Source organism: Cinclus cinclus, chromosome Z, assembly GCF_963662255.1.
Source record: "Cinclus cinclus chromosome Z, bCinCin1.1, whole genome shotgun sequence".
In the NCBI taxonomy this organism is placed as follows: Eukaryota; Metazoa; Chordata; class Aves; order Passeriformes; family Cinclidae; genus Cinclus; species Cinclus cinclus.
Window position 1 is genome coordinate 57070970 of NC_085084.1, and position 20199 is coordinate 57091168.

The 20199-nt window shown below is 40.0% G+C and overlaps 1 protein-coding gene across 1 annotated transcript in view; it reads left to right on the plus strand.

The window, feature by feature from the left end:
• Positions 1 to 16505, plus strand: part of BRD10 (bromodomain containing 10) — a 48162-nt gene extending 31657 nt beyond the window's left edge. Inside the window, exons 6-8 of the mRNA XM_062513309.1 lie at positions 3993 to 4108; positions 10544 to 10731; positions 12904 to 16505. Coding sequence (XP_062369293.1) covers positions 3993 to 4108; positions 10544 to 10731; positions 12904 to 16505 — 3906 coding nt within the window. The remainder of the gene's footprint in view (positions 1 to 3992; positions 4109 to 10543; positions 10732 to 12903) is intronic.
• Positions 16506 to 20199: the final 3694 nt, after the last annotated feature.

The window sequence follows — 20199 nt, forward strand, 5'->3', positions numbered from 1 at the left end:
TAAACAAAGACTCCTAAAAAAGTTCAGTCCTTATCCCATGTATCAATATCCTGGCTCCAGTCTGCTTTGGGGTTCCATAATAAGTATGCCAGAATAATGTGTGTTGGGGCATCGATCACAGAGAGTGGAGTCAGCATTTCCTGGCTGCTCTGGATGTCAGAAACCTTGTTTTAAAAGGTAAGTTTTCAGTTGAATGTCTCTCTGCATTTATATGAAAGCATTCAGCCCATTTTTAAAATGTGTTTTTATTGTGTTTGAGTTTTTGAAATTTGCTTTTAATTTGACACAGCCCAAAGGTGACATTTTACACTTCTGTTTATTCTTTTTTTTCCTCTGTTATTTTTGTATGTTAATACCTTATATTGTGTTCGCAGAAAAAAAATAGTGTCTTGTTTGTCACTGTTTGAAACAAGATGGTAACTAAATTCTGTTTAATATCATTCTTAGTGATCTGGACAAGGGATCACGGGTACCCTCAGTCAGTTTGCAGATGACACCAAGTTGGAGTGTTGATGTGCTGGAGGGCAGGAAGGCTCTGCAGAAGGATCTGGACAGGCTGGATCATGGCCCAGGGCCAGTGGTGTGAGGTTCAACAAGCCCCAGTGCTGGGTCCTGCCCTTGGGTCACAACAACCCCAGGCAGTGCCACAGGCTGGGACAGAGTGGCTGCAAAGCTGCCCACAGGAAAAGGACCTGGGGGTGCTGGGGACAGCAGCTGAACATGAGCCAGCAGTGCCCAGGTGGCCAAGAAGGACAATGGTACACCTCAAATGCTGTGCTCAGTTCTAGGCCCCTCGTTGCAAGAAGGACATCTTGGTGCTGAAGTAAGACCAGAGAAGGAGAATGGAGCTGTTGAAGTGTCTGAAATATAAATCTTTTAAGAAGCAGCTGAGGGAGCTGGGGGTGTTGAGCCTGAGGAAAAGGAGGCTCATGGGAGACCACAGCTGCCTGAAAGGAGTGTGTAGCCAGGTGGAGGTTGGCCTCTTTTCCCAGGGAACAAATGCTGTTAGTTTCTGATGAGCATATGTCTCTGAACGTCCATCCTGAACCTCCTAAGCTTCAGTTTGTAGCTGATCTCTTATATTACATTATTTGGTATTTCTGAGAATTTACAGCACAGACATTTGTTGTAAACAAGTTTATTCTATACAGAAATTAGTAGGTAGCTCTGTACTAAGGAGTTAAGTTGCAGCTTTATCAATTATTGATTTGCCTTTCCCCCTAATTAAGACACACACACAAGACTGTGCTAGAGAATCAAATTGAATATGAAAAGAAATGCTAAATTTTGTAGAGATGGGTCTTAAGATATATAAATTTTTAATGCCTCTTTTTACTGTTTGATATTTAAGGAATAATAGCATCTAGCATATATTTCCACAGAAAACCAACTGAACCACAATAATTTAAAAGATAGGGATTTTTTAAAATTTCCAGTCTTCTTTGGCCTGTGTTTGTTCAGTCTTGACTACTTCTGAGGAAAAGAAATTTTTGTCATGGCTAAAATTTGTTCATGTGTCCATTAACAGGTTTATTGTCAGTTCCAAAACCCCACAAAGAAAAATAAGTAATTGGGATAAAGGGAAATAATTAATTAATGTTTTTAAAAATTATGTTGCTATAAAATTTTCATTTAAATTACTCAGAAGTATGGTTCCTCTTTAACTGTTCTCCACCCTGTTGAGGTCGTTCTGAAGGATTGCAAAGGTCTCTGGGGTGTTGGCCACTCCTTCCAGCTTTTTGTCATTGGTGAAGTCAGTGAGGAGGCATCTGCCTCTTCATCCAAGTCACTGATGAACAAGTTACTGGACCAGTACTGAACCCTTGGGGACACCACTAGAGACAGGCCTCCAGCTAGAGCTAGTTGAAGAATTAGGGGACAGGAATTGGCTAGCTTTCTGTGTTTGTTTTTGTAAGCAGAGAGAAAAGTAACATGTTTGTTTTTCTGTGAAGTGTTAATTAAGTCAGTAAACTCTTGAAGTCTGTTCTTGACTAAACACTGTACATGTGCTGGCTGCCTAGCAGTTGCCACTTCCAATTTTTTCAGTGGTCAGTTGATACTTATTTCTCATTAATACTCTTCTTTTCTACTTAAGCCAAGATTTTAGCCTAATTTGAAGACAAATTAGGCTCAGAAATCAATAATTTATTGGGGTTTTTACTTTGTAGTGGCTTTTCGTATCTTTTAATATTACATTTTCACACATTTTCTTTTCTAAATCAACTGCATGTACAGCATTTATATTTCACTATAGTAGTAGCATTGTTTATTTTTGCTATTTCATTTTTTTTGAGACAATGCACTAATGCTCTTTAGTGTAGGAGTACATTATTTTAAAACAGTCTGCAAAATGTTTTGGTTTTCTTACAAGGAAAATAAATCTGTTCACCTAATATTTTTTTGTATGTTAACAATTAATTCTGTTGTTTGCTGACATTAAGTGATGATACTAAATACCCTGGTAGGCTACGGTATGCACAAGGTCTGGTTTTTGTTGTAGTGATTACTGACAGGTTTTATGCATGTGACTGGTCACAGGTGAAGGAAATTGTAATGCAGTTTACTGTCTTGTCTGTGTGTTCAACACTGATCATTATGTGGTAATGTGGCATAATGATCCTACTTAAGATCTTTGCTTTTGTAATGTTAATTGAAGAATGAAGGTAACTGTTTCTTTTGTTATGTAACATGTAAATGATTATCCATAAAAAAATAGATACCCCGTCCTCAATCAAGCATTCAACCTGAGTGATCTTGTGTATATTGGAGAGATCTACTGAAATGTGTAGGAGATTGTCCAAAGTCTTTAGGAAGATCATTCTTGTAGACTGCTGAAAGGCAGCTGTGACAAGCTTTATCCAGATTTTCCTGCCTTACCTTTCTTGGTGTGCTAGACCACAGGAAGCTGTGAAGGATATGTGCACTATAGAAAGCTAAATATGTATATGAAATAAGTAAGTTCCCAAGTCTTGCTTATTTTTCCTGCAGAACCATAATCTCTTTGTCACCAAAATCTCTTTGTTTTACATCTTCTCTGACCAGTCAAGAGCTAAAATCTTCATTTACATAAAATTCACAGAGTTAGCAGAGTGGCAGAAATACAATACCACATCTCTTTTATAACAGTTACATATATATGCATTGTTCAGTCTTTTATGCAATGAACTACAGAATAAAGTTTTGAGAAGAATTATGTACAAGGGGTATCTGTGAGTGTTAAGGCGTATGTTCTGCAGCATGATGGCCAGCATGGTTGTCATTTACCAGTGTCATTTCTCCTTATTCAGACTTTCTAGATTTATGAAAACATGAATATAAGATTATATTTATCCGTTTTGAAAGTAAACTTAATTATATGCTTGAATTAAAAGCTGAAAGGATTTTATGTTGGAAAATCAGACTTTGCTGCATATGTTCCTTCATAAAAGATTAATTTGCTAAATTTTTCTCTTTTAAAAAAAACTTCTAGAACTTTAAATAAAATGTAATGGGAAAATGGTGGGATTTTTATCCTTGAAAATTGTAGTAAGGTTTCTTTTGCAAATAATGATATTATAATTTATATCACTTCTCTTAAATGAGATTATGATGAGAATTTCTGTAAAAATTTTAACTCAGAAGAGTGTACATATGTAGTTGATTTCCCTGACCTGAGTGGATTACTACCTATGTTACTTACTCATTTAAATAATTTTAAACACATGGTGTATTTGTATAACCCTGTTTCAGTTTTAATTTTTACCTATAACAAGTGAGTGTCCTTGCAGCATTACTTTTCCAACTAGGACATTATCTCTCTGTAGTATTAAAATAAAAGTAATCATGTCCTACATAGGTTAAGGGTGGATGTAACTCTGAAAGTTTCTTATCTTTTCTTCCAGTTGTTTTTCCTCATGTGCTATATCAGTGTACCAGGATTATTGTAGTACAAATACAGTCTAACAAGATTTAGGTCTAATGCAATGATAAATAAATGGAATTTATGTTTTCAGGGAAGATGGTACCACCGGAAGCAAGCGGTAAAGGAATTACATGGTACGTTGCTACGACTGCTTAATGAACTGTTACCATGGGAACCAAAACTAATTAAAGCATTTCAAAGAAACAGGTAATTTCCTGCTCTTTTTTTTTTTTTTCAACAGTAGTGCATGGGATGAAAAACAGAACAAAATTCATCTTTTAAAAACTGATCAATAAGTTAGCTTCTTAAATAAATAAATTAAAATAGTTTGAGGAGTGAGGCACTGTCAGTTCTTTAGTTGGAAGAAGTATCTTGTATTCCAAAGTTACTATCTCCAAAAGAATTTGAGCTTAACTCACTAGTGTTTTTTTCCTCTAAAACACTCTAGAATCCTTCAGTCTGCTCATCAATAGTATATCACAATACAGCTAGGATTTGTATTGCTGCTTATTTGGTTAAGAAATGCTGAAAACCTTTCTCTAGAGAACTATATCAGGGCTTCTTAGAATACTCTGATTACTTACTATATAAAGCTACCTAAATTATCTCATAATGAGCAATTAGTAATAATAAACTATTAATATATTAATGAACAATTCTCCTCAGGGCAATTCTTGAAGCATTGTTTTGGGGTCTTTGTAACCCAGTAAATTAGAAATGCATCTGGAAAGAGGTATGTCAGAGGAATATGAGTGAAGTGACAAGTTTAAATCTCATAAAGTGCAAGTATTAGTAACTGAGGGTGCTACTCTGATTACAAATCATGGAGTGATTAGATACTGTCTTGAAGCTCAGTGCCATTCTTGCCTCTTCAGCATACAGCTGTTGCTATAATCATACCTTAGTTTTGCCATGTAGACAATTAAAAAGCAAGGAATTGTTAGAGGCTTGAACTCTGTGACAAAGGATAGGAAAAGAAGCTGCTTCTTAAATGTTGTGTGTGAAGAAAGCAAGTTATACTGTTATGTGGTGCAGAGCTAATGCTAAGTAGTGTAAAATGTGTTAGGTTTAAAAAACACAACCACATAACACCAAAGACATTAAATTGGTTCCGCAGTAGCTCATTTTGTGAATATCATGCATGAATTAAAATTTGTATATGGAAATTTGGGATGTTGTTAGATATTTTGCTTTAAATAATGGACCCAAGTACTAGTTTTGGGTATTTTCTATTCCTTTCTATTCTCATTCCTGTTCATTTTTCTTAGCTGTTTCTTCCTGTCTTTTGCAATTCATAATCCTTCTGGAAACATGGCAGATAGTATTACTGTCAGGAAGAATTTAGTTTTCCAGTATGTAGAGTTTACAATTTTACTCTTTTTGTAAATTCTGTTGTGATTGATTTGGTGCTCAGTATTCTTGTCTGTCAAATCACAGAATGATAGAATGGTTTGGGTTGGAAGAGACCTTAAAGATCATCCAGTTCCAATCCCCCTGCCATGGCAGGGACACCTTTCACAGAGCAGGTTCCTCAAAACTCCATCCAATCTCTCCTTCCAGGGATAAGGCTTCAGCAACTTCTCTGGACAGCCTGTTTCAGTGCCTCACCACAGCTACACTTCAGAATTTCATCCCAATTTCTAATCTAAACCTACTCCCTTTTAATTTGAAGCCGTTGCCTCTTGTCCTCTCTCTACAAGTTCTTGTACAGGTCTCTCTCCCCAGCTTTTTTGAAGGCTCCCTTCAGATACTAGAAGGCTGCAATTGGATTTCCACGAAGCTGCCTCTTTTCCAGGCTGACCAATCCCTCTCAGTCTTTCTGCAAAGGAGAGGTGTTCCATCCCTCTGATTATCTTGGTGGCCTCCTCTGGACTCTCCAGCAGGTCAATGTCCTTCCTGTGCTGGGACCCCAGAGCTGGATGCAGCACTGGAGGTGGGGTCTCACCAGAGCAGAGCAGAGGGACAAAATCCCCTCCCTGGCCCTGCTGCCCACACTGCTCTGGATGCAGCCCAGGACATGTTTGGCTTTATGGGTTGGGAGTGCCCATGGCTGGGTCATGTCCAGCCTCTCACCCACCAGCAACCCCAAGTCCTTCTGGGCAGGGCTGCTCTGATCTGTTCATCCCCAGCCTGTGCTGTGACTGGGGATTACCTCTACCCAGGTGCAGCACTTTGCACTTGGCCTTGTTAAAACACGTGAGGTTTTCCCATGGACCCACTTCTCAGGTTTGCCCAGGTCCCTCTGGCCATCCCATCCTTCAGGTGTGTCAGCTGCACCACTCAGCATGCTGTCATCTGCAGACTTGCTGAGAGTGTCATCATTCCCTCTGTCTATGTCATGGATGGTGATATTAAATAACTGTGATCTGAGTATGGTCCCCTGAGGGACACCACTTGTCACTGATGTCCATCAGGATTCTGTGCCATTGATCACAACCCTCTGAATGCCACTGACCAACCAATTTCGTATCTATTTAATTGTCTGCTTGTTAAATCCCAGTCTCTCCAATTTAAGAGACAAGCATGTTGTGGGGGGGATCATGTCAAAGGCTATACAGAAGTTCAGATAAATGACAGCTGTAGCCATTCCCTTGTCCACTGATCAATCAGTGCATCCTAGAAGGCCACTGAATTCATCAGGCAGGACTTGCCCTTGGTGCAGCTGTGCTGGCTGTCCCAAATCACCTTCCTGTGCCTTCGCACAGGTTCTAGGAGGGTCTGTTCTGTGATCTCCCTCACCAGAGGTGAGGCTGACCGGTCAGCAGTTTCCTGGGTCCTCATTTCTACCTTTTTCGAAGATGGGTACAATGTTTTGCTTTTTCTTGCCACCTGGGACTTCACCCGACTGCCAAGATTTTTTCAAATATCAAGGAGAGTGGCTTGGCAAATACATCAGACAATTCTGTTTCTTCTGTACATTCACATTCTTCAGGTGATCATGAACCTGATCTTTACAGTGGGAGGGACTTGTTCTCCCAGTCCCCTTTCTGCTGTCCATCCACTCAAGAGGTTTGGGAAGAAATGTTGCCCTTGAAGACTGAGGCAAAAAGCTGTTGAGTACCTCAGCCTTCTCCTTATTCATTCTTACCAGTTTTCCACCCTTATTCATCGGGGGGAGTTACCGTCTTTGGCCTTCCTTTTTTGGTTAACACGGAATCCCTTCCGTGTCCTTTGCAAAGTTCAGTTCCAGTTTTGACTTGGACTTCCTCACCCTGACCCTCGCAACCAAACTTGATCCCTTCAGCCTCTTCCTGGGCCACCCGTCCTAGCTTCAACTGCCTGTGCATTTGCTTCTTTCCCTCCAGTCTGACCAGCAGTTCCCTACTCAGCCCTGCTGTTCCCTTGCTTTCCTTGCCTAGTTTCTTGCTCCTGGGTGTTGGCAGCTCCTGCTCTCTGTGGAAGACTTCCTTAAAGATCTGCCAGCTCTGCTCCACTCCCTTTTCCCTGAGGAAAGCCTCCCAGTGGCTATCTCCTTGAAGGGCTGGAAGTCTGCTTTCCTAAAGTTCAGGGGCCTAACTTGGTTCCTCACCTGGCCCATATCCCTCAGGACTGCAAACTTCAACAGTGCACAAACACTGCGGCCCAGACTCCCTCCAATCTTGACGTTCCAGACCAGCTCACTTACACTGCTGCCCATCAGATCCAGGATTTTATCCCCTCTGGTAGGGCTGCTGTCTATTCCTTGGCTCCAGAGGGTATCCCTCCTGCTTTCCAAGAGTCTCCTGGCTTGCCTGTAGCTTGCTACGTTGCTTTCCCAGGAGATTTTGGGATGGTTGAAATGCCCCAGCAGGACCAGAGCCTGTGAGCATGATGCTGCCTGTAGCCAGAACAAGAAGGCTTCATCAGCAGGGTCCATTTGATCAGGGGTCTGTACTTAAAATTATCCGCAAGGTTCCCTTTGTTGCCTTGGTCCCTGATTCTTACTCACAGGCTTTTGACTTGCTCATGGCTGTTCTTCAGAGACAGCTCTTCACACTCAGTCTACCTCCTGATGTAGAGGGTGACCCCTCTGCCTCTATCTTTCCTCACCTGTCTCTTCTGGAGAGCCTGTAGCCATTGATAGTCATGCTCCAGTCACAGCCCACCAAGTTTCAGTGATGGCAAGAAGATCATAACTTTCTAGCAGCATAGTGGCTTCCAGCTTGTTTGTTTGTTGCCAGTGCTGCATCAATATGGTTAGAACACAGAACTGTCATGCAAAGTGTGTTAAATGCTATATATGAGCTATGACTGATAGGAGTAAATTTTAGTCTGGAACAGGGTATCTGTAATGTTTAGTATATGTATGCTGGTAGCTATAGAAGCATGCACTTGGAGTGCAAGATTACTTCTGAAATAAACTGAATTCAACTCATGCTTTTAGTATGTATGTTTTAGGCTGTAACCCTAGTTTATTCAGCAAGGAAAACCCGAGTATTTCCATGACATAACTGTTTGGACATACATATAGCGTACCAGGGACCAGGTCCATCTGAAGAAAGATGTTTGCAAATCATGGGGAAGAAAGAAAAATAGGTGGGGGATTCTAGGTCACTGTCTTGGTCTGATTCATTATGCAGCTGCTAGGCAGCTTTGTAGCACCAGTGACAGTGGTGAAGAAAGGTGTCAAGTAATAGGGAAAAAGCAAATGAGCAAAATTTGCTTACAGTGGTGTAAACAGCAATTCCTCCATAAGTCTCACTACAGTTGTTCTGTCTATAGGGTGTCTCAGCAAGGTGCTAACATCTACTAATTGAATAACAGTGTTTAAGTTCTAAGCTATGAAGGGCTGTGCAACACTTCTTCCCCCAGATGCCACAGTATAGAATAAGAGTCTGGAGTTTTCCTTCCTTGTTATTGTCTTTAATTAGTAGCAGCGGACTTTATGATCAAAATCCTTTTCTTTTCCTTCTGCAAGGTCCTCTGGTCTTTTCAAGATTATGACAGAGTACAATATTGAATTGTATTTGAATAACAACAAGGTTTAAAAGGGGAAGTTACTTGTGCCCACTGATTACAGTTGCTCACTGGCTTCACAGAAGTTCCTCAAAAGAAAAAAGGAAATTATATCCAGAACCTTTAGTACAGTAGTAGTTCCCTGGTGTGCTCCTATAGTTCTTCCACACCTAGGCTTCAAGCTCAAAATCCTGATGAGAAAGTTGAAGTATTTACACTACATCTTCATACAAGCTTCCATGTCTGCTCTCAGTGATAATGTAAAAGCTGGGAGTAAACAACCAGATCTCACTGACCCTTAGCAGCCCCAGCTGGCTGGCTGTCTATGCTGCCTGTCCATGGGCCCGGAATCCCCATTTCAGGTCATTCTGCGGCTTTCAATCTCTGCTGCAGGTGTGCCAGTTCCCAGGTCAACTACAGCAGTTACTATGCCTGGCCATGGATCCTACTGATCTTGACTGACCCTCAGACTGACCTTCTACCTGCATCATCACTGTGGAGCTGCTCAGAAATCACTCAACTTAGTTGCCCAGAAATCACTCATCTGGGTCCTGACCCTGGCAGCCATCACTGCACCTGGTCTTGATCTTAAACTTTGAATTGACTTCCCAGTTTTATCTCAGATCTGCCTCAGCACCAGGAACTCGCTTGTTGATCTCGGCTTTTGGTTGAAGACCGTTACCACCCCTAGACCTGCCCTTCTGCCTCATTCAGGGAGAGTGGAATAGTTTGGGGAGACTCATGCCCTACCAGCTGTGACATCATTCTTGGCTCCTCCCTCTCCATCTCATAGAGAGCAGCTGGCCATTGCTTCATTCAATGCAAACAACTGTTAACACTAACACAGAACAATGGGTAAATTTAAGATACTGTCTTTTAAATTTAATATATTGTTACTGTCATGAGAGTTGGGTCCCAGATAGTCTAGACTATTCCACACAAGGTGTTAATTGCTATAATCTATTTACTCATTTGCTAAATAATCCTTTTGGACATTGTGTTGGTTACCACCAGCTGAATCTTGAAGTTCAATGTGTTTGTATGCTAAAATAGCCACCACATCCCATCTAAGCAATGGTTTAGAAGAGGGGACAATATAAAGTTGTACAGGTTAGCAGTATCAAGGTAAGTGGATGTGTTTCTGAAGGGTGTTCAAATGAGTGAAGTACCAATGTATTTCTTTCATATGCACATTCTTTAGTGGAGTGTGAACCTATGGAAATGATAGCAGCAGCTGTCTAATGGGCCAGATAAACTGTTATTAAAGAAAAAGTTACATTACAAGCGGAGCCAAAGGCAAAGGTGTTTAAGAAAAATGAGATTTGTTTAATTCTCTTCTGGGGGTTGCCTTCAAAGTAAGGAGTAGACTTTTTACAGTTTATACTCAAGTCCATACAGGTATTTGTCACATGAAAGATGAAGGAGGAAAAGGAATATGGATGCAGTAAAATGGTGATGGTTGTTTTGACTCAAGTCTTTTTGCTGTTGTTTGAGGACTTAATGAAGCAGAATTCAGTTTTGGTTAAATAAGGGATGTTGCTGTTATTTCACATTTTATGTGTTTTAGAGACTTGCAGACAGGGCTACACTGTAATTATTTGAAGGGCACTGGCAATTAAATCTACACCAACTTTTTGTTTGGCAGCAAATAAAATCAATGTTTAAAACAGTGTGTTTTTTTAGTAAGTCAGTTTTGTTATTTTTAAGGTCTAGATTGAAGAAGGACTATGATGACTTTAAAAGACATCCAGACCATGATAAATTTACCAGAGAATTGTGGAGTAATGATGAAAGTGAAGTTGATTCTGGCAAAGAATCTTTTGCAGTAGCATGCGGTAAATCATCAGAGTCTGCAGAATATATAGAAGTTCCTAAAAAAGATCAATCAGACAATGGTAAGCATTTGCTGGAATTCAGTAGCTTGAACTTGATTCAGGAACTGAACTGAATTATTTGGGAACCTAATTTTTCCATGTGAGCTTGTGTCCTACTTTTTACCTGAACTCCACCACTGTGGTAATACGAAAATAGTTTGTGGTGCGTATCTGTCAGTGTACACTTGAAGAGGGCAGACATGACCAAGATGAAAATTCTGCTTTATTGAAATGTTTGCCATTTTTTGTTCTTAACTATTTCTGTGATAACAGAGTGAATCTGTGTGGAATTTACTTTTATGGTGGGTTGTCCTTGACTGGCTGCCAGATGCCCACCCAACCACTGTAGTCCCCCCTTCCTTAAGAGGCTAGGGAAAGGAAACAATATGGAAAAGCTTAATGGTCAAGATAAACACAAGGCAAATCACTCACAAGTTACAGTCTAAACAGACTCACCTGAGGATAATAAATTTTAATTTGTTGTCAATTAAAAATAGAGTAGAATGGTGAGAAACAAATACAGAACCTAAACCCTTCTGTTTTACATATTTGCCTTCTTCCAAGGCTCATCTTCATTCCCAATTATTCCACCTCCTCCCTTGTCAACTGGCACAGGAAGGATTGAATCTGGGAATTGAGGTCAATCTGTGAGTCCCTTCTGCTCTTTCCTTATCCCTGCTTCAGTGTGGGGTCTCCCCTATAGATTACAGTCCTTCACAAACTGCACTATTGTGGGTCCTCTCCATAGGCTAGGGTTTTTCAGCATAGGACTGTACTAGTATGGGTCTCCCATATGCCACCATTCCTGTCAGGAACCTGCTCCAGCGTGGGCTCTTCATGGGCTGCAACCTCCTTCAAGGCATTCTACTCACCTGCTGTAGAATGGGGTCCTCAAGCATCTGCAGTGTACATATCTGTACCCTACATACCAGCATGATCCTCCATGGGAGCAGGTAAACCTGCTCCAGGGGTCTTATTGAGTTGCAGGGAATCCATTCCAGTGCCTAGAGCACCTCTTACCCCTCCTTCTTTTCTGACCTTGGTGTCTACAGGGCTGTATCTCTACGTTTTTTCTTCAGTTCACTCTGTCACACACTTCTGCAAAGCATTATCTATGGGACATCACCAACTTGACTGACAGGCTCAGCCATGTCTTTCAGTGGATTTGTTTTGGAGCCAGCTGGGTCTAGCACAAGGCAGTTCCTCACCTCTCTCCTCAGAGAGGACCCTCTGCAGCCCCATGCAACCAAAACCTCAGTGCATGGCCTTTCTGTCCACCTGGCCCTCCTGCATGCATCCTTAGGCTTCTTACCACTTCATGCATCTGCTGCTCACTGGCTAGTCCAGCTTGATGCTCACTATGAAACATGGCATTAACATCTTTGTTGCACAGGCAACCCCCACTCAAAAGCCCACCTGTTAGGCCAGCCCAGTCCCCCAGGCCTTCCTGCTCATGAGCTAGTCTACCTTGAAGTTTATCACTGAATGCACATGCACTGGATTTGGGTGGGATACAGACACTCACCCCCCAGCAGCTGGCAGCAGGCCCACAGGCTGTAACCTCTTGCAGCTATCTTTACAGCTCCCCTTACCTCTGCACATCCCTTCATGGGTTTGTATAGCTGTACCAATTCCCTTGCCCCTCCTGGCTCTGTCTCCAGGATCTCCCCTGGTTTGTAATCATATAAGATTCAAAAGGCTGGCCTTCCTGCAAGAGCCCTCTGCAGTTTCCTGGTAACCCATCAATTGGTGTGATTGGTGAAGTTGTTTCTTGACATTGATTTGACATCTAACCATTTTTGTTTGGTTAGATCAGTGTCTCTGTTTATTTTTTTCCTGGCTTTTTCCTTTTTCCCCTTAAGATAACCTTTCTGGAATATACATTTTCATGCTCTTACATAATGTTATCAATTAATCTGATTAACCAGGCTTGGTATTCCTCACTGTCTCCCATTGCTGGTCAGGTTTCCGTCCGTGTATGTTCTTGTTTATTACTTCCTCTTTTCCTTATCACCCTCTTTTTGTATTGCAAAGGTCCCTGACCAGATGCCCTTAAAAATTAGACATTTCCTTCCACATACCTTTACTCTTGCAAACTAGTTTATTGCCTTTAGCGAGACACTTTAAAACTGTTTTATAGGGGTATCAGTTGCAAACATGTAAAACACAGTTTCTCTTTCAATATCCTTGCAGATGAAATGAAGCTATTAGAGATGAATTTACCTGCAGGAAAAAACAGAATTCTGAAAAAAGAATCAGCTTCTAAAGAAATACAGAAGACGCTGCCCAAATGCATTAAAAGACAGTTCAAGCAAAATAGTTGTCTGGATCAAAGCACTAATCAGCTTTCACCGAGGAAGAAAGCTAAACTGAGCACTAATGAAGATGTGGTTCAGAGTTCAGAAAGTAGCCTGCAGTCAGATAGTTGCTTGACTGAGCTGAAGCAATTTGAAGGGTCAACTCTAGAGTTGCTTTCCTTGACAGATCCTGCAACATCAATATCAAACTTTCTGAAAGGGACCAAACCAATCCAGGCCTTGCTTGCCAAGAATACTGGGAACAAAGTGACCTTAACAAATCAACTGCTGACTCCTGCAGGCATGAAGGTATCTACTTCTGAAAAGTCAGTTTTACCAGCTTTGGAATCGTCACCGATCAAACCAGCATTGCCCTGCCAGGCTAGTTCAAAGACTCCTTTACAAATGGTGTACCAAATGCCAAATGGCCACTGTGTACCAATAGATGTTCCCAACAGTTCAGTGAAAATTCAAATGCAAGCTATGATTGACCCTAAAAATGGAGAAAAAGTCATGCAACAAGTTCTTATTTTACCTAAGAATTTTGTTCTTCAGCAGAAGGATGAAAAAGTTGTGTCCAAGGACATTCAGTCACTACAGCAAAAATCATTTGAGATGCACTGTACATCTTTACCAAAAATGTCAAGTGTCAATGTTTCTTTAACACCTGTTCTGGTAACAGGCCCTGCAAATGCCTCTCAGTCACCCACTAGAGTTTTTAGCAACAATACTAGCCACTCATCACAAGTGACTTGTCCAATGAACACTATACAATCATTGCCTAATGTAACTTCAGCAGATAAATTATCAATAATTAAGGTAAGCCAAAGTGAAAGTGACAAAATCAAGACTACAGTTTCAACTGCTATGTTGCCTGTGTCTTTGGCTTCACCTACTCTTTCCACAGCTAGCCAGTCCTTGACACCAGTAACAGCATTAAGTGAATCAACATACGCTGATTCTGCCTCTCATAATCTTGCAACTCAGCAGCAAACTGACTCCCTTGAAACTAAGCAAGAGCTAAAGACTGTGTGTGTAAGAGAATCACAATCTATTCTGGTGACAACACGAGGTGGAAACACTGGAATTGTTAAGGTGCAAACAAACCCAGACCAGATTTCACCTAGTAGTTTATGTCCTAGTTCAGTTTTCACTTATGCATCTCAACTTCAGGCCTTTTTTGTGTCAAAAACCACAGCAGTATCATCCTCTAGTCTTCCATCTGTAGCAACAGCCACATCTGGTCTCCCACATATTGTACAATGCTCTCCTTCTGCATTTGCCCCTTCAACAGCTTCTTCTGTTAACATTCCAGCTTTCCATGCTAATTTTACCCAGGCAGTGGAAAAAAATATCAAATTTACATTACAGCAGCCAGCTGTTTGGGACCCTTTGTGTCAAGTAAGAGAGAACTCCTGCCATATGTCTTCTTTATCCTCCATTCCATTAGCTAGCAATTTGGTGTCTGCAACTCCAAACAGCCCTGTTAGTACAACTAGCACTGGACAAAGTATTGTCAAAACTCCAAATTCTTCTGTGCAGCATCAAGGGGATACTGAAGTGAAAACAAAATCAGTTACACAATCTGAGTCAAATTCTGCAATGAATGAAGAGTTAATCAGTGCTACTCCAGTCCAGAAATTTACATTAATCACAAATCCACCTATTTTATCTCCCTCTGGGACATCAGGGGTTAGTATTATACCCTGTCCAGCATCTACTGCTGTTAACGCTCAGAAGCTGGTTTTCATTAACACACAAATTGCCAGTGGCCCATCAACCACCAATCTAGTTGCAGAGTCATTGAAACAGAACCTTCCTTCTTCCTTAACCAAAACCTTTGTTAATGCCACAGAGCAACCACAGTTGGTTTTGATCCCATCTACAGTAGGGGCACCAATAAGAATAAACTCATCACCAACTGTTGCTCAAGTAAAAGATGTGAAAATTGGACTAAATATAGGTCAGACCATTGTAAATACAAAAGGCAGTGCACAGGAGGCTCTACCAGTTAATATATTGCACTCTGGCATTTCTAAAGGAGAAGACAAAAAGAGGACAGCCTTGGCCCCATCCTTGACAAGTAGTACTGTGGTTCCTGTTCCAAGTTTTGCTGTGTCAGCTAATGAATCTGTATGTGTTGCCACAAAAACTGAAAATGCCTTTACAATAACAACAGCAAGTGCACGAGTAGACTCTGTTTCAGTAACCTCAAGTGGAACTTCCTCTAGGGCACAGCCTACTATCTTGATTGGTGGCAATGATCCCTCAAGAATAAGGCCTGTTCTGGGTAACCGGCTTTGTACATCAAATATTGGAAATACTGTGGGTATATCAACTGTGAAAACCGGACATCTTGCTTCATCTGTGCTGATTTCAACACAGCCAACAGTATCTCCACAAAACTTAGCATCTGCTCTGCAATTTCCAGTCATTAGCTTGTCTGGACCTGCAGCCACCCCCCACAAGGTGTTACATACAGTCTCTCAGTTGGCAGCAGTTCCAGCTTCTCTTCCTGTACCAAAAAGACAGTTGCCCACACTGGTCCAGTTTCAGTCATCAGGAGATTCAGTTGCTATGTCAAGTCATGCAGGTGTTCACAAACCTCAGAGAGTGTTGCCCCCTCCTTCAGCAAATACAGGTGAAGTAATTAGTTTTCCCAGTCTTTCTGCCCTACAATGTCAGCAGGTGCCTCCCACTACAGAGAAACAAAGTCATGATTATGCTAGTGCTTGTACCATTCAGATGTCTGAAGCTTCACCCCCTGTAACAAGCAAAACAGGAGTTCTGTTGAATGAGCCTTCTGCTCAACAGAAAATAGTCATTAGCACTTGTATGCCTTTGGCACCTGGAACTCAGATAATGATTAATGGTACTCGTTTTGTTGTTCCACTACAAGGCCTTGGAGCTGGCAGCCATGTTCTTCTTCTCTCCTGTAATACAAAACAGACTCCTTTAACAATTAACCATGGTCAAGAGCCTCAAGGTGTACCGACCGTTAATCCAATGACCTCAAAAATCATCCTAGCACCAAGTCATTCATTAAGTTGGCAAATACCAAAACTTCATTTAAAAAGCTCTACAAAAATTGTGAACTCTTTTGGAGCTGCCGATGCTTTACCCATTGTACATGCAACACCCCAGATATTTACTACTCCAGCTAGCTCATGTACTCCGCTGTCTACGGTAACTCTGCCTGCATCTTCAGTGACAAAGTCTCCCATTAACGTAGCTACATCTTCTGTTTCTGCTGTTCATCCTCCAAGTTCTCATTTACCAAGCAACTCATCAGTGTTTCAGCTAGACAGTTCAATCAAAAAACTATTGGTTAGTCCAGAGGGAGCCATACTGAATGCTCTAAATACTTCAGCACCAAAAGTTCCTTCCCTGTCTTCATCGCTGCTTCCTGTTGCTGTTTCCACAAGCAGAAATCCTACTGTGGTCTTCCCTGCATCTCAGTCATCTTGCCTTGATAAACCTGACACAGCTGCATCCTGAATTTACTGCAAATGAGCCACATTGAAATTCTGGGGCATTCTTCAAACTTTGGAAGCTGTAATTATTGAACAATTTCTTACAGTGTTTTAAAAATTGATTTACTCAATATTAACAAGGTAACAGTTCTTACCTGTTTACCTGTGGGGATTTGGAGAAAGAAAAATTTCAGTTTGTCAGTAGTTTTCAGAGACTTCTCCAGTAGAAGGCTCATAAATGACCGATTTGTTAAACAGTTTGGAGAAATCTCACCTTTTGCACATGTTCCATCTTACACTATGGACTGTTTGTGAGTGTATTTATGACAGTATATATCTCCTTTTTATTTGTCAAATTTATTTTTGACTTGTTTCTTTTTAAAAAAGTTATGCATTGCAAAAATGCAATCTATAGTATAGGATTGTACCTATTCTTGAACTTCTAAAAACCTGTACTAAACAATATGTACAAAGAACTATGCTGTATTATTTATGTTTTGTTTACATAATGTATAGTTTTTAAAGTATTTTAGTAACTTTGGACCAGTGTACTGTTAGGCAACAATGCAGAAGAACCTGCATATAATAAATCAAGTTGCTGTACTGCTTTGTGTTGGCAGTAGTTAAAATATGTGTTTCTGTTACACCATGGGAAAATCTATATATACATGCATACATATATATGTATCTTTCTTTTGGTGTACTGTAGAATGAAATTATTTAATCTCTTCTGTTCTTCTCTGATTTTACATTTCACGTGATTTGGCAGGATTTGTAAAGAAGGCCTCCTTATTGTTCCTCATTATATAGGGCAGGATAACCCATACTTCAATCCATTCGTAATGGTTTGCCTAAACAACTCCAGTGAAATGGTAAGGCTACAAATGGCTTCCTAAACAACAGTCTAAGTCACACTGATTGCTGTTAAGGACTGCCATGCTTTGTCTTAAATCTCAAAGATCTGTCGAAAAATTTATTGTTCTCTATTTTACAGCCTTTTATGTATTTCCACATATCTGGTAACTGTTACAAGGTCACTCACCAATCTTCTGTCTAGCCATAACAGCTACCCATTTTTTTCACTGGTCATGCTTTCTAGATATGTATTTTTTCTTTAGCTTATAAGTGGTCTATCTGGAAAGAGAGTGCTAAAACATCATACAAGATTGGAAGAAGCTTTATTAGTACTTTGAATGGGGATAATTCATATATTGCATAAACCTTCCCTTTTTATATGGTGTGTTCAGTATTTATGGGCTTAGTTTCAGCATTTGATCTGATAAAACCTTTGGGTTATTTTCTGCAGATCTGCTGAGTTCACAGCTGCCTGCTGCAGTGCTCATGGAGATAAGTTTTTGATATCTTCTGTGCTTTTGCATATAGAAAAAGAGTGCCCATCTTACCTTATGGAAGATGATGATTTTAGAAGTGTTGTCTTCGTATATGTTGGATTTTTTGTGGAGTTTGTTGATTTGTTTTTTTATAGAAACTGGAAGGGAAGATTTCAGAAGAGCTTATTAATGATAGTTGCCTTTTAAATAGCTATGACTTCAAAGGGGATAAAAACTTACATATCTGTATTTAGCAGTGTTAGTAGACTGAGTTTCATAAAAATGAAGCTTCAACCTTTGTTCCTCATCCTGTTGAATTTTCTACTTCCCCCTTTGCTGTACACAGTTTTGCAGTTTGGATGTTGAGTTAAAGAACAGGACCACATCTTACTGCCTCTGTCAGCTGCCCTTTAAATTGTTCTGAACAGTGAGCTGATAGCTATTTAGCTGAAGTTCTGGGAAAGTGGGGGGAAGAAAGGCTTGTGCCTTCCACAGGGACCTTCCCTTTGGCACAAATTAAAAGAATGGCATTGGGAAATTACATCTTTCTGGATCAGAAATCTCAGTCTTATCTCAGGGCTGGGAAAGATGGAAGCTGTCAGTTTTGGAATGAAGGAAGGTTTGTTTAAATTTTGAAAAAGCTACCAGCTGTGATTTTCCTACTTCTCATAAAAGGTGTTTTGTAACTGATTTTGAAGACACCTGGTAGTAAGGGTGGCTGCTTGCCCTTGTAGAGTTTACAGTACTAAGGATTTTTAAGTCTGACTGCATTTTACAGTTGAATGCTGTAGGTGACGTTTCCAACAGAGGGAGATGGCAGAGAATAGCAGTTTCTTCATGGACATTTTACATACCCAAAACCCATACATATACATACATTTACATATACCAGCAACTCATTTTATTTCCATTTTACTGGTTGAATTTTGGGACTTACTTTTTTGGATTATTCTCTTTTCTTGCAATGATTGCTTTTTACTTTTTTCTAATTTGTATTTACTGTAAAGTGAGTTGTCTACATTGTTTAGAAAGCTCAAGACTAGGTTCTAGTATTGAAGTTGCTCTTGATGGAGAAAAAAATCTTGCATGGCATTCTTCTGTGTGCTAATGTAATAGAAAGATGTATGCTATAACTGATTCTAATAAAGAGAAAAGTTAGAAAAGCTGAACTTAGGAACTCAGGACTCAAGTAACTTGCTTAAATGATTTCCAGGAAATTTTCTGAATTAATATGGCAATATTTTATGATTTTTTGTAAATATTTTGTAATTTAGCACACATAAATTTTACAACATGAGAAGTTTGATTACAGTTTTCACAGATTTCTATGCTCAGACATATGTTCACATTACAAACCCTACTGGAGAAAGACTTGAGATTACTGTGTAATGGGCTTGCAATATTCATTATGTAACACCGAATTTTAGTAATTTTTGTGAATAAAATTCCTTTCCCAATACTCTTCTCTAATAGTATGAATGTCAGTCAGAGATAAGGCTTTTTTTTTTCAAATGAACAAATTTGCAATTAGCTGTGTACCTTTTGCTCCCCACCAAATGTATAGTGCTACCAGTAGCACAAAAAGAACTGTAAAAAAGTAGATTATATTCATAGACACAATAAAAAAGCAGAACTGCCTGGATCTCAAAGTTTAAAAGACATTTGATGAAAAATATAAACGTAGATATATAAATCAGCCTTTTAAGAAAACATGTTTAACTTTTCAGAGCTTGTAAAATGTTGTGCTTTTGGACACCCTCTGATACTGTATACGAGTATTCATACACTATTTTACATGCCAACTTTTAAGTTCACTAGTAGCTATGAATATTCTGAATGACATTCTTTTATTTACCTTAATGGATATGTTTGCACAATAGTTTTGCTTTGTTATGAGTAGAAAATGCCATTAATATTGCTTCACTGTATGAAGCCCCATGTGTGTGCTGCCGTTTTCTCATAGGTATTCTGTCACACTAGAAGCAATTAAATTTGGCCATTCTTAGGGGTCATGGAAGTCCCTATTCAAACCAAGTGCTTCTGTCATGTCATTCAAACCTGTGCTGATTTCACTGTGTGACATAGCAAAGGGTTTAATGTGTAAAGGGAAGCAAAAATTCTCCTTGGCAGTGAGTGAAGAGAAGCTAATTTGTCTCATGGGAGTAAGTCAGAAATTTACCAACAGCTGGCTTTGTGGGACATCCATAGCTACTACAGTGTGTGTGGTTCATAGTTGGTTTTGCTTATACTTTGTGATAGTGCAGAACTTCAGTAGTGCAAAATAATTTTAAAAGAAATTAATAATTTTTATTGAAGCATAAATGTTTGTTATGTTTAAGGACTGTTTTCTTTAAATAGAATGGCCAGAGGTGCTCACAAAATCTTAAA